The sequence below is a fragment of the Gambusia affinis genome, linkage group LG20 (genome assembly GCF_019740435.1).
Source record: "Gambusia affinis linkage group LG20, SWU_Gaff_1.0, whole genome shotgun sequence".
Classification (NCBI taxonomy): domain Eukaryota; kingdom Metazoa; phylum Chordata; class Actinopteri; order Cyprinodontiformes; family Poeciliidae; genus Gambusia; species Gambusia affinis.
This window is the reverse complement of record NC_057887.1, coordinates 14,744,931-14,758,720: the sequence shown is the minus strand read 5'-3', so window position 1 is coordinate 14,758,720 and position 13,790 is coordinate 14,744,931. Positions and strand designations below refer to the sequence as shown.

Here is a 13,790-nt window from a genome sequence, read left to right as displayed (position 1 = left end):
GAACATGTCCACCAACATGATGCGGTGATTCTATGTAGCTATTAAAGCATAACTGGACAGACAGCTGCAGGCTTTAGCAGCTTCACAGGAGAGGTCTGCAATAATCGCCTGTTAGTGGTTTCAAAAAAGGAGGCATGTTTAAAACCTTAATGCAAAGTAACATTATCCTTTTCTCTGCTCCTTTTAGTTTCTCAAACACCCACTTAACGTTTTAGATTTCCCACAAAATGATGCTTCACTGGGCGTGCTGTGGTGGCGTAAGGGATAGCGCGACCCACGTTTGGAGGCCTTGAGTCCTCGACGCGGCCGTCGCGGGTTTGATTCCCGGACCCGTCGACATTCACTGCATGTCTTCCCCCATTTCCTGTCAGCCTACTTTCAAATAAGGGACGCTAGAGCCCACAATAGATCCCCTGGAGGGGAGAGAAAAAAATAAATAAAAATTTATGCTCCACTGCTGAGCACCTCAGAAGCTTTTAAAATGAAGTATATTTTTTTAAAATCCCCCTGAGAACTTCCACGCTTTCTTCACACTAAGTTGCTCAATTCTTCATTAAATCACCAATTTTATAGGATTACACCTAACAGACGCGTGCCGAATCCCTTCACTTCAACAGAAAGTCCTTTTGTTCTTATTTGTTTATCGGCGAAGGAACAGGCTCTCACTGGGGAGATTTCAAGAGGAGACAATCTGCAAAGTTGGCCGTGAAATCATAAAGTACGACACAAAGAGACTCTGCAGACCTGATGTTCGCTGTTAAGAATCAAGTTCAACACTTGGCTGTGAGAACTGAAGCTTGATACACTATTAACCCAGATCTTTCTCTTTTCATCCAAAAAACAAAAAGACATCTGATGTCAACATAAAGACCTGGTTTTGTGATGGATGCAAAAATCACAGAAATGCACTTGAAGACTAATAGCAAGTGACAAATGCCTCGGAAACTATTCGCCTGTCACTGGGGGAATGACGGGTCTGATCCAGGAGACACAAACAAAGAGAAACACAAATAGGCCAGCGCCTAAACAGTGATAAATTTACTGCAGAGCCAAGATTCCTTGCTCACAATGAATGCTTCTGAGCGTGAGGAAATGTATTTAAGCTCGCGAACATATCGCCTACTCACTGCATATTCTACTCCTTCGGTTGCTGCAGAGTGTAAAAAAAGCTGTTCAGATTTGTCACTGGAGATATGTTCCTTCTAACAGTGACTTTGTCCTGATTTCTATTTGAGACACAGTAAAATCTAATTTTTCCAAGTTTTAACCACAAAAACCAAAAGCCCCACTCATTAATCACGACTTGAGCCACACGATTTATTTTATGATCCTCTAGAGGAACTGCTTGGGAAATGGACTTACCCGCATCATTATGAACTAACCACCACTGTAACCGCTTTGAACAGCTACAGCGCCTTACAAAACTATTCATCTCCCTTAAACTTTTTACCATTTTGTCACATTATAGACACAAACTTCTATGTATTTTATTGAGATTTTAAATAAGTAGTGCCAAATTCCTAAGTGGAAGGATTTCTCAAGGTTTTCATATGTTTTACAAACAAAATCTTGTAATTAATCCCATAACTTGTAAATATGAATGTAATCTAATTTCAGTAATAAATGCTTCTGTGAAGGTTTCAGAGGTTTGTCAAAAAACATTAATGAACAAACGGCATCATGAAGACCAAGGAACACAAAGACAGCAAAAAGATGCACGCTAACTCTGGAGGAGCTGCAGGATTCATGACTCAAGTAGAAAAATCAGTTTATCAGAGCTAATGAGAAGATTAATTTAACCAATTTCAAGACAAGACAGGAAGAAAACCTGTCAGACGGTGCAAACTCTCAGAACTGGGTGAAATGGAATGATTTAGAATGAAACATTTTCATGTGTTTTAATGGTCTAGTCAAAGTGTAGGCCTAATCCAATAGTAAATGAGAAGAAAAATGGGAAAACAATTCCCAGTTTGTAGATGTGCAAAACTGGAAGAGACTCCACCACCTATTGACTAATTGGGGCAGCATACAATGCAAATGCACATAACACATTGATAGCTTTGTGTAATTTCACTTCTCTTCCACAAATGTGCTTTAGTGAGAGTTGATCAATAATATAAAATCCAAATAAGATAAGCTGTTGGTTACAGTGTAATCTCACTAAGTAGCAATGTTTATTTAACCAAAATTTGTAAAGTCCAATGCAAATCAAATAATTTATTATGCAATCATGCACTTGAATTTTACAAAAATGTTCTGTAGGTGAATTGCAAAGGCAAGACTTGTCTGCATATTGCACAGATGTTTAGGATCAGCACAATAAGGAAAAACCTGAACAGTTTCTGCATATACATACATATACATATATATATATATATATATATATATATATATATATAGTTTTCAAACTGTGCAAGTCAACTTTGTGAGTAACGACATTAAAAAATCACAAGAGACTCATTACCAGTCATCTCAAAATTAAAATAAAGTGAAAATATATTGAATGTATCTATAATTGATGCTTGATGTTAACTACGTGAAAAGAATGTGTTCAGTAATGCGGGTATGACAAATTTTCATGTCTGGGGCCCTGGAATATTAACACAATTTATCAACCAATGTGTATACTTCAATAGAGGTGTTTTTTGTGATTTATTGCTTTTTAAGCACTACAGTGTAACTCTTTATCAAATCCTTGTGATTTTATTGATTAGGATCCAGCTTGAACGTCTTTCTGACTGCGCTGCCTTTGTGCAGATGTCCTCGCTCTGAATGCACCTTACAGAGCATTTATTGATCCTTCTTTCTCAACTCTCCAGAGTGCTAAAAGCAACAACTGGATGGCCTCCAAATGGCACAGCAGCAGGAAAGAAATCCACTTTAACGTGTCATGTGATAACCGGCGGTATGCCACTATTAGCACAGTGATATTTACAAACAGGGCTGCTCTGTGATCTCATTAAAGCAACAGGAAGGCTAAAGGGAGAGGCTCATCCTAGAAAGTTCAGCTTACTAGGGTCAAATTGTCTTGTGTTTTAGCAGAGCTTGCAGTTATTTTGTTGTTGTACTGTTCGTTCAATAAAGCTGCAACTCCTCTTCAAGCAACCCCAAGGCCATTTCAGCACAAGGATTCAACAGAGAAGCATTGTATAATGCACGTGCATGCTTGGTTTCCACACCCACTTGAGAAGCTGAATGAGCAGTCTGGCATAGCTGCACATCATGTGGGGCTCCAGGTTCGGCAGCGTGACCAACTCATAGAGTAGATTGATGAAGAGAATGTGGTCCTCTTTGCTGAACCTCCGGCCATAGAGCTTCAGGAAACTGGAGTGGGGAAGAGACAGCGGTCAGAGAGCAGTTAGTCACTTCCTGTTTAATGTAGCTGACCTGCATTAAACAGGTCAGCTGCAGAAAGAGCTGCTTTGGCCCACAGAGCCAGAACAATACATGATCCCTCTCTGACAAAATAATACTCTGCATCACAACATGACATAAACTGCCCCAATGACTTGTCGAAAAACACCTGAATGGTCAACCCGTATAGTAATAATGCATAATGATTATATGATTTAGGTAAGTATTTGTAATCATATCTTACAGCAAAGACATGAATAATTTATTTATATCTCAATTTGGCACTTTTGAACCTCCATACACACATATATCTTAAAATCAAACATTATTCCAATACTTCATAAAATATTTTACAATTTATTTACAGCAGGGAGCAATGAAATAATAATAACGTTACTGTGAACTTCAGACCAAAACCAGTGTTTGCAATTTCATATTAATTAATTACATATCTGTGTAATTGAATATGAATAAATAATTTATTATCATTGTCATCCATTTATATTAACTGTTGACATATGTCTTTAATTATCAATGTTTGTTGAATGTAGGCACTTTCAAACTTCCACAGAATGACCTTGATGAATAAGACTGACAGGAAAAAAAAAAATTTGTGATACTCTACATCACATGATCATAAAATAGTTCAAATCTGAGCAGTTTACAATTTTATATAAATTAATTACATATTTGTTGAATTGAATATTTAATAAGTTGCTTTTTTAGTAGTTTATATTGTTCATATTAATGTAACAATTTAATTAATTATGCTTGTTGAATTGTGGCATTTCAAGACTGATGGTAGGGTTGACAGAAAACATAAATTTATGATGCGCTGCCTCAGGTAACATGAAATATTCAAAAATATTTTTTGTGTTAATGACCTATTTTCATAATGAAGTATTTAATTTTTACCAATTTAATATTAATTTTTCACAGAATAATTCATGATTTAATAATTGATGTTCATTTAACTGTGGCCTTTTGGACTTCCACTGTATTACATTAATGGGTAATGTTGATGTGCAGCACTATGAAGTTGTTATTTTTTGGTCAATAAAACAAATGGCATGCTTGTATAATTTGATTTTTAAATATTCATTCATTATTTTTTATTATTATTATTATTTTTAATTAATGCATGACACAATACAGCTGTCTTTAACCATCTATTTATTAAATTGTGGCACTTCTGGACTTCCAAACAACTGAATCGCACCACGGGTTTTTACCAAAAGTTTTAAGTTGTAAAGAATTGTCGGTCACTAATTATGGTATTAGTTCTCCAAAACAAGCAAATCACTGCGTGGACACTCACGAGAAGAGTTTCCTGGACCAGAACGCGACTCCGGGCCACAGCTCCCTGAGGAGAACCGCCCTGCTCAGGTTGGCTTTGATCTCCGCCAGCAGCTCCGCGGCCTCCCGGTCCAAGCGGTCACAGTAAGGCAACAGGCCGTTATAAACAATCTCCTTCTGGGGAATAAACCCCTCCACACCCCCATCCACAGTCATGTCCCACCGTGGCTCGGGTCGCTGTAGTGTTGGCTCTTGAAGGGGCTCTTAAGGAAAATCGCGCGTCTGGTTAATGTCGCACCTTCTGGAAAGAGCGCGGCGGAAGTTAGAGGGCATAATCCGCTGTGTCCATTAGCCCGGAGGAAAGTATGTCACGCTAATTGAGCTGGCCAAAGCCCTGAGCTGGGCCTGTTTCTCTCAGTTATGCAGTGTCAGACCGCGGTGTCACCTCTCTCACACATATCACACACTTCTCCTCACAAAGGGTCCGTGGGAATATGACTCTTTCCTTTTTTAATAAACTCTGCCATAGTCTCAAAGACAAGCTTTGATGTCTGAGCTGCTTAGACCAATTATAAGGTGGGGTCTTTGATATAAGAAGTGTTTAATGTTTAGCCGTGGGCGTGAATGTTTAATTCTAACGTAGAGGGCACTGACAAGGAGCAAAGTGGTGTCAGTCACTCTATGGTAAAAAAAAAATCACAGGTTGATCTTTCAATTTGAAAAAAAAAACCAACAAAAAGAAACCTGCCAACATTTACAGTTAAATCCAAAGTCACTCGTATCTTTGGTTAATTTAGATTTAAAACTAATTTATACAGGAAATTTTTATGATCCTTGGGTGTTTAGAGTTTTTGGTTGTAGTTTACGTCTGTGTTTTTCTATTATTTCTCTCCAGGTCATTTACTCTTAAAGAGTTATATCAGGTCCTTTCTTTATTTAGTTTATCCTTTTGTTTTGTTATTTGTACTTTTGGATTTTGTTCTCCTTAACAATCAGTGTTATTCTTTCCCTCCTCTGTTTAGTATTCGCCTTCCCTTAGCGTGCCGTTTTGTTCCCGTTCACAGCTGTTCCCAATAACTCGATTTTCTCACTTGCTTCAAATGTCATCCTCTACTCTTTTTTTCAGTGTATATTCAGTATAGTTGGTTTCTCCTGTTATTCTCTCTTCTTTTTTTTTGCCTGCTTCCTGCCGTCATTCCACATCTTGTTATCCTGGGACTCCCTTTGCTATTTCTACTTCTTGTTTATTATTAAAAATTCTTCTATTCACCTCCTGCCTCCTGTCATACCTACCTTTGGATCCAACTAAAACACAACTTGACAGAAATTAGATTGACATCTTGCAAAAGATTAAAAAAAATAAAAAGAGCAAAGAAATAAATATATCTATCTATATTAACTTTTATTTTCAAAATGGCATGCTGAGCATTATTAATGCACACAATATTTAATGTTTTTTTTGTTTGTTTTTTTATCTTTCTTGGCATTGCACCAATCAAACCCATCAAAGTTTTACTTCTGCTTTACGCATGTTCACAATTTTTCCCTGGTACAGATTTCCTAATCTTTGGGGTTTGAAGGCCTCTTCATTATCCGCTAATCTTTAGCTCAGATTCAAGTCAAACAATTATGGAAAGCACAAATTTTAGGATCACCATAAAAGATATGTTCTGTTAAAGATCTGATTTTATTACATAGTTATCAGCTACTATGTAACACTGATTCATTAGTGTTTGAGGAAATATGGTACATGGCTTTTGTACTCAGAAGTCAAAATTTCCATGCTCCAAGTCGTAAAGATCCACTGGAATTTCCCCGGTCAGGTGGGAATTCTGACTCTGACAGTGGCCAGCTATATGCATAAAACTGAGCAAAGGTTGTGGTAATAAACTGTGTGTTTTGCACTTTTGTTTTATTTTCTTGAACCAGTACTACTGGGAAAACATCTGTGCTTGCAAATCTGAGAATACTCCTTTAACTTTTCATAATTTTTTAATGTTACAATCAGAAACTTCAATGTATTTTATCTGAATTTTAAGTTTAGTAGCATAGGGGAACAAAAATGATACATGGCTGACTTTTTTCTTTCTTTTTTTTTTTTTTTTTTTTTACAAATAAAAGTCTGAAAAGTGTGGCATGTTCATCATTCTTTAGTCTACTTCCCCCAAATAAAATCTTTTCATGCCACAACTGTCATATTTGCAAAAATATGAGAAACTATCTTCCTTTCAATTTACAGACATGTCCTGAAATCTGCAGCGTAAAGTATTTAATTTCAATACGATATGTTGAAATTTGTTTTTCTATCTTGACAAAATTTTAAAATGGTCAAAGTTGTTAATATTTTTGCAAACCACTGCATTTGTGAAAATATTACCCAATTGTTTATAGATAAATTCAGATCATTTTTAAGCTTCTTTTAAAAAACCCCACACAATTATGCAACTTGATGACAAAATTTTAACCTTAGTGTCTTTAATTTCAGTGAGAAAAATATACCAGTATAGGTACACCGCAGGGTTCCAAAGGATGGTCTGTAGTAGTCAAATATCTCTATCAGTCATTGCAGAAAGCGTAATCCAATAAACTCACATAAAATGTAAACAGTAGTAAAAGAAGAAAAGGTTCAATGACACGATTGTGTTGTCATTGTACCCTTGTTTAATTGGCTTATTACTGGTGTTTACACACTTTAACTAGTGACAGTCCAGATCACGAGACGCTTGTAAGCCAAAAAGCTGAAAAACTAAAGTAAATGCCTACTAGAAGTCCCAGAATGCACCATTCAGGACTACAGAGCCCAGCAGCAACATAGAAAGCTAATCCTCAATGTATTGGGATGATCTGATAACTGGATTAATGCCCTCTCCTGTTCTACTGACCCAGTAACCCACTGTAACTGAGATAAACTGAGATGAGCGCTGCCTGCCTGTCTGCCTGTGTACATGACTAAAGGGCAACACTTTCTTCTGGCACTACTGTTGCCAACCTCATCCCTCCTTGCTCCATTGTGCACTGTTCTATGTGAATAGCAATTTACTTTAAGCTCATTCAATTCTCCAACCACTACAAGTTTATAGCTATGTGGCAATTGAAGGATAAGTGTGTCTGCTCACCAAGGCAGCTTAGAGTATGGTGGAAAACCCCTTTCAGTTGTTTTTAGAGAAATGAGGCAATTGCTTTAGTTCTATTTTTTTTAAGTACGTGGATTATCCAACTCTGACTGACTCCCATGAGAAGTCCTCTCATTGCTTTAGCAGGATGACAGCGGAATGCGTAAGTCTGGGTGCCTCTTGATTTCCAAATTTCTGCTGCTGCCAAAAGCAAAGGGATTTAAATCCAAAAGCCTGAAAGCAAAAGATCCTGATTAAAACTTGCTTCACTTTTGTTTTGTTATAGATTTAAAGTAGAGAAAAACAGGGTAAGTTTGGGAAGTCTTGGAGTCATTGAAGAGTCAATAATATGCGCTATTGGATTCCTGTGTACCTGCTGCTACTTGGTGCATTTTCTCTCTTTTTTATGCAGACGACTACCAGGTTTATTTTCCTCTGTGGCACACCGGCTATTAACTGCCTTTCCTTAACCCTTGCCTTTCCTTGACTGCCTGGCTGACATCAGGAAATTTACGACCCTGGATTACCTAAATTTCAAAGGCAACTAAAATGAAATCATGCTGTTAAGAATCAAGTGGATATCATGTGTCAACACTTATCTCGCTGAGGAGACTTTAGGGCTTCAATTTGTAATTAGTTAATGTTCAAACCTGCTTACAACTTGTACAAAATGCAGCCACAAATTTTGACTGGTAGAAAATTTGTGATCACATTTCTGTAATTCTGGCTTCCTGTCAGTACCAAATATATTTTTTCGTCTATCAGATAGGTCTTATTGCTTCTCAGTAACATGAACTTTATCTGAAGCTTTTATTGCACCTTTTAGTTAACAGTTATATTTATAAAGATTTCACTTATGTGATCAATATTCATAACCAAATATATTAAAACTGACATATTGCTTTCTTAAAGATAAATAATTATATTTTCTAGCAACACACTATTTATTGAGAAATAGTTAATCTAATCTAAACATGGGGCAGCGTGGTGAGTCTTGTTGCAAGGCACAACATAACATCTTAAAAGTCTTAGCGCAATTTAAAACCAAAATTATAAAATGTAAAAAAAAAAACCCTGGATTCAATCTATATAAAAATGCATATTCTAATAAGTTCAAGTTTAAAAAACATCTCTTCTCATCAGCTGTTACGTATGAATGAATTGTGCGTTTGTCAGCTGTTGCAGCTTGAAGCAAATATCACACATCAGCACACACAGAAAAAAGGTTTCCAGCTGGATAATTAGAGAAGTACACAGTGGACTTTTTCAAGAGGTGCAAGGTGAAGTTTCTGTTTTGATCCCAACATCAGATACGCACATAAACTCACAGAATAACCAGAGAACCCAAAATCCACAAACTGGGCAAATTTTACTTTATTTTCTCTTAGGTTTTAATGAAAGATTGAAAGCTTCAAAAATATTATCATTATACCTCCGATTAAAATAATCTTAATTTGTATAGGGGATCCTCAAGTGTTTGCATGATGTTTTTTTTTTCCCCAGCACTGTGCTTTTGTCTTTTTTTTTTGTGTCGTGTATGGAAAGATTAAAAATGACTGAAGCGAGTAGAAAAATCTGAATCAGAATTTTTCAGGTTAACCTCTACACTGTTCATTCACTCCGTTTGGCTTTGCTGTTGCAAACAGACAAAACCCAGAACAGCGTGTGCCTCTCATGCCATATATCAGTCCGAAAATGTCATGCTAAGCTTTGCCAAGTCTTTATCTTTTATGTCCCCTCAGATCTTCTTTCTTTAGGGGCTTTTTTCTTTCTACTATCCCAGAGCACAGATAGCACCTGCTTTCTGAGCCTCGTCTGTTGAGACGGCTCCAAGAAGAAACATGTTACCTGTTGCTGGATGTCCTGTACTGAGATGTTTCTAGGTACCTGGGAGGAGAGGATTTTGTTGGAAATTGTCATATGTGTGTGCGTCTGTGTGATTGTATGGGTACAGGCGCGTGCACACATCTGTGAGGCTCATTATTCCACAAGTGGAGTCTACAAATGGAAAATCTGATTCGGGATGATGATGATGCCTTTTTGACTCAGCAGGGAGAGGACCAAACGCAGAGCGCGAGAGGGATCCCAGGGGAAGAAGATGATTTTGAACTCCTTCAGCTTGGTTGTCTTTTCCTAACGATCCAAGGCACACTGCAGAAACACACGCACGCACACACGCAATAAAATACCAACATCACACATTTTGGTTTTCGCAAATGATTTCTGTAGATGCCAGTTTTCTTGCACTAAAAACATGGGAAAATTTTTTGAAGCCAATCAGCTTCTCTCTATGTGTTGGCGTGTGCATGCGCGTGCGTGTGTGTGTGTGTGTGTGTGTGTGTGTGTGTGTGTGTGTGTGCGTGTGCGTGTGCATAACTTTGATTGGCTTGAGTCGCAGTTTGGGGAGTGAGGAGTGTAAATGATGTGTCTGGGAAACCTGCATTCAGAGCTCAACACAGACGCAGCTCCCTCCATCCAGCTGGGTTTCTCTGAGATTTCTGGGAGATATGCAGCTCAGTTCTGTGCCAGACAGACGAGTAATATACGACCCCTGCTCGTGCCTCACACACACACACACACGCACGCAGGCACACTAAAACAAATACATAACCACGGTAGTTTCTGCAGAAAGTTTCTACAGAGTTGTCCACATGTTCTGCACTCAGGTTTCAGCCGTCCGGATGCTACAGCGACAAATTACTGAACTAGTTTTCGCTGATGTTCTTCAAGGAGTGGATCTCAAGGTGAGAAGGACATAAGAAGAGCAGGATTTAAGGAAAAAGGGAAGGAGACAGGCATTCCATCACAGCCCCTGTGGAGCTCCGGCAGGGACGAGCCTACCATCTGCGATACTCAATTGTGGAAAAAAGGCAGAGCTGCAAGGGATACTCAGGTATGCAAGGTTCATTTCCTCTTTGATATACATAGGTGTGTTTTTATTTTTTCTGGCGGGCAGCAGACATGCAAGATGTCTGAAGTGATGCATGCATCTCGTTTTCCGTGGCGGCTACAAGTATGATTCATTTGTGAACAGGAATGTGGCCTCTCAGAGACTTCCCCTGGCTTTTAATTCCCCTGTGTTCAGTGGCTGTGTGTGCAGGTAGACCACACACACACACCTACACTCCCAGTTGCATTTAAATACAAGCACCAGTCCAGTTTTTCCAGTTCATTTGTATCAACAGGAGTTACTGTTTTACAGGTGTAGATGGTGCGAAGGTATACAATGGGTCGACGGAAATGTGTCACCATCCTTGCGATGAGCTGCTGGATTTGATCACCGAGATCCACGGACTGCGGATCGTGACTAACAACCTGCTAGAAGATCTAGAGCGAGTAGTAAGACGCACACAAGTAGATGCTCAGAGTAGGAGAACTGCTGGAAATTTTTATGTTGCACAATTTTATCAGTTTAAATTAGAACTGTTAGTTTTACTGTTCAGGTAGAACAATTTTCCTCTCCAGCAGACTCTTTTACATATTAGATTCATCAGGGATCTAGTTTTGGTCCTCTGCTCTTCAAATGATGCTTTGCAGAAGTATTCACACCCTGTGAACCGTTTTACATCTTGTAAATTACTACCACAAACTTTTAATTTATTTTGGTGGGACTTCAGAGCAGCAAGAAGTAGCACATGCTTATGAAATGTAAGGGAAAGGACACATGGATTATAAAATTATTAACAAAGCAGAAAAGTCTTACATGTATGGAAGAGGATTATGGCCACCAAAAAAAAAAAAAAAGAATTCTGAGATTAAAGTCAGAATTCTGACTATAAACTCAGAATTCTGTCTCTAATCTCAAAATTCTTTTTTTTTTTTTTCGGTGGCCCTAATCTTCTTCCGTATGCATGCTTTTGTATTTAGCCACTTAAACTTTTTTTGTTTTGTTTTTTTGTTTTTTTTGCAAATTATAAAAGTAAACAAACTTTATTAAACTATTCAATAAACCGTAATTTTTTTTTTACAATATCAAAATAAAGAGTCTGGTGCATCTCTTTTAGGAAAAGTACTCCAAAAAAATAGCTTTAAAGACTTAATTTTATTAGAACACAAAAGAAACCAGAGTATATACTTCTACAAAAATCTTTTATTCTTCTAGAATTACCAACTTAAAAAATGTTGCTAATACTTATCTTTGGATTTATGTTATTTTAATAATTATTCAATACACATATTAACATGGTTAACAATAATAATTGCTTTGTTTTCAGCCATTCTTGCAGTTTAACTTGAAATGTTTTTTAATAGCCATTTTTATCTGTTAATTAAGTGAATGTATAGTGTATAAGTATAGTGAAAAGAGGATCAAGGGATCATTAAATGATCCAGAAATGTAGTTTAGTGTACTTTAGAGTAGGTATTTACTTTTGTCTGTAATTGTAAATCTTAAATAGATTGTACAAGATGTTTTTGTATGATGTGGTTTGGGACAAAGACTGAAAATATAAGCAAAAAAACCCCAGAATTATTTTTTATTTCTGTTCTCTTTAAGAGATTACATTTAAAAAAAACTGTATGTTAATAAAGGACCTTTAACATAAGAGCTGCTCATCTTTCATAAGATTGACTAACCATAATTTATGGTGAACTTCATAGTGGTTCAGAGGGAAAATCAAAAAATAAAACATTTTCTTCTAATCATAAAATATTGACTTGTATTTGCTGTACAAATGGTGTGTAGTATTTCCACAAGGCAGACTATTTGCCAGTTCAACACCCCAGGAAACATCTTGTAACACCTTGATCTTATTTTCCTTTCTTAGTATTTTTTGTATTTAATTTTTTTGTCCCGTCAGTCAAAAGAAAATGAGGGGATGCGAATATCCTTGGCTGAGCTGAGTAACGACAGCAGCACAGTCGACGGAGACGAGGAGGACAACTACTTGGACAGGGACAGGGACGGGGAGGTGTGGTGCATGCAGGATGGACGAGTGTACGAGCAGGGGGATGTCTGGGATGTTGACAGCTGCACCTCCTGTGCTTGCCAGGTCAGTGCTGAGCAAATGTGGAGTCATGACAACCTGAAATGTGAAATGCAAGCCTCTGGTGGGATGAAGGATTTGTCAGAAGCAGAATAAAAAGCAAGAAACAAACCAAAAAACTATATTTTTCATCAGCATTGACACTTTTTTCAAAAGTGTTTAACTCAAACTACATTAAATTATTTAAAACAAATAAGGTTTCAAGCTCTTTTCCCCAGCTTTTAACAGATCACCTACATTTAGACACGGAAGATACCGATCTCTAAGTCTCAATCTTAAAAATTAAGTAAATAAGCTTTTTATCTGGAAAGTCATAACATAACCCTCAACTTTTGCTCAGTGGGGAAGTTTTAAATGTGTCCAGTGTGGTTACATTTATCTCAAGGAGAACCAGTCTTTGTTTTCCTATTGCTTCACCCGGTTCCCTGAGTCTGTTTCTCTTTAGAAAATATCATTAGTTTAAATCAAGAATGCGTTCAGGGAGTAGACAGGCTTATTCCTGACTGCATTTCATTCCTCTGGCGCGAATCAAAACATCTGCATCGAATAACTTGATCTGTTTTCGCCCAATTTAAATTGATCACGTTCCAGGATGGAAAAGTGGTGTGTAAGCAGGTGCTGTGTCCCCCAGTCTCCTGCATCAGTCCATCCTTCGTGGATGGAAAATGCTGCCTTGTATGTCTCGGTGAGTGGCATTAGACTCACTCATTTCTGCCAAGGATCCATTGGTGTGAAAAAATATTTAACCGCAGATTTCTCTCTGTGAAGAAGATGAAGACGGTTGGTCCCCGTGGTCTGAGTGGACCCACTGCTCTGTCACCTGTGGACGCGGAGGGCAGCAACGAGGTCGATCCTGCAACGGCATCAGCGGCTGTGCTGGGCCCTCGCTTCAAACCCGCAGCTGCTCACTGATGAAGTGCGACCGCAAAGGTGGGACATCAGCCTTCCTAACTATTCTTCAAAAACGAAATTACTCTTTGCTTAGAAATTTCACTCATATCGAGAAGATCAGCAGCAAAACTCACAGCTGGAGACATATTTT

General features: G+C 37.8%; 2 protein-coding genes across 3 annotated transcripts in view; one reads left to right on the top strand and one right to left on the bottom strand.

Moving 5' to 3' along the window:
- The window catches only part of LOC122823803 (proteasome activator complex subunit 4B-like), a 46,939-nt gene extending 41,996 nt beyond the window's left edge, over positions 1–4,943 (bottom strand). The window contains exons 1-2 of the mRNA XM_044103807.1: positions 4,673–4,943; positions 3,184–3,324 (exon numbers count right to left, since the gene is read on the bottom strand). Coding sequence (XP_043959742.1) covers positions 3,184–3,324; positions 4,673–4,866 — 335 coding nt within the window. The 5' untranslated portion in view covers positions 4,867–4,943. The remainder of the gene's footprint in view (positions 1–3,183; positions 3,325–4,672) is intronic.
- LOC122823802 (thrombospondin-2-like) overlaps positions 1–13,790 on the top strand; it is a 38,244-nt gene that overhangs the window by 10,958 nt on the left and 13,496 nt on the right. Inside the window, exons 2-7 of one of the 2 annotated variants that reach the window (XM_044103805.1) lie at positions 10,430–10,656; positions 10,798–10,863; positions 10,966–11,102; positions 12,563–12,754; positions 13,340–13,433; positions 13,517–13,678. In XM_044103805.1, the coding sequence (XP_043959740.1) occupies positions 10,800–10,863; positions 10,966–11,102; positions 12,563–12,754; positions 13,340–13,433; positions 13,517–13,678 (649 nt within the window). In that variant the 5' untranslated portion in view covers positions 10,430–10,656; positions 10,798–10,799. Of the gene's footprint in view, positions 1–10,157; positions 10,657–10,797; positions 10,864–10,965; positions 11,103–12,562; positions 12,755–13,339; positions 13,434–13,516; positions 13,679–13,790 lie in introns of those variants that run through there. The other variant, XM_044103806.1, reaches the window with a different exon arrangement.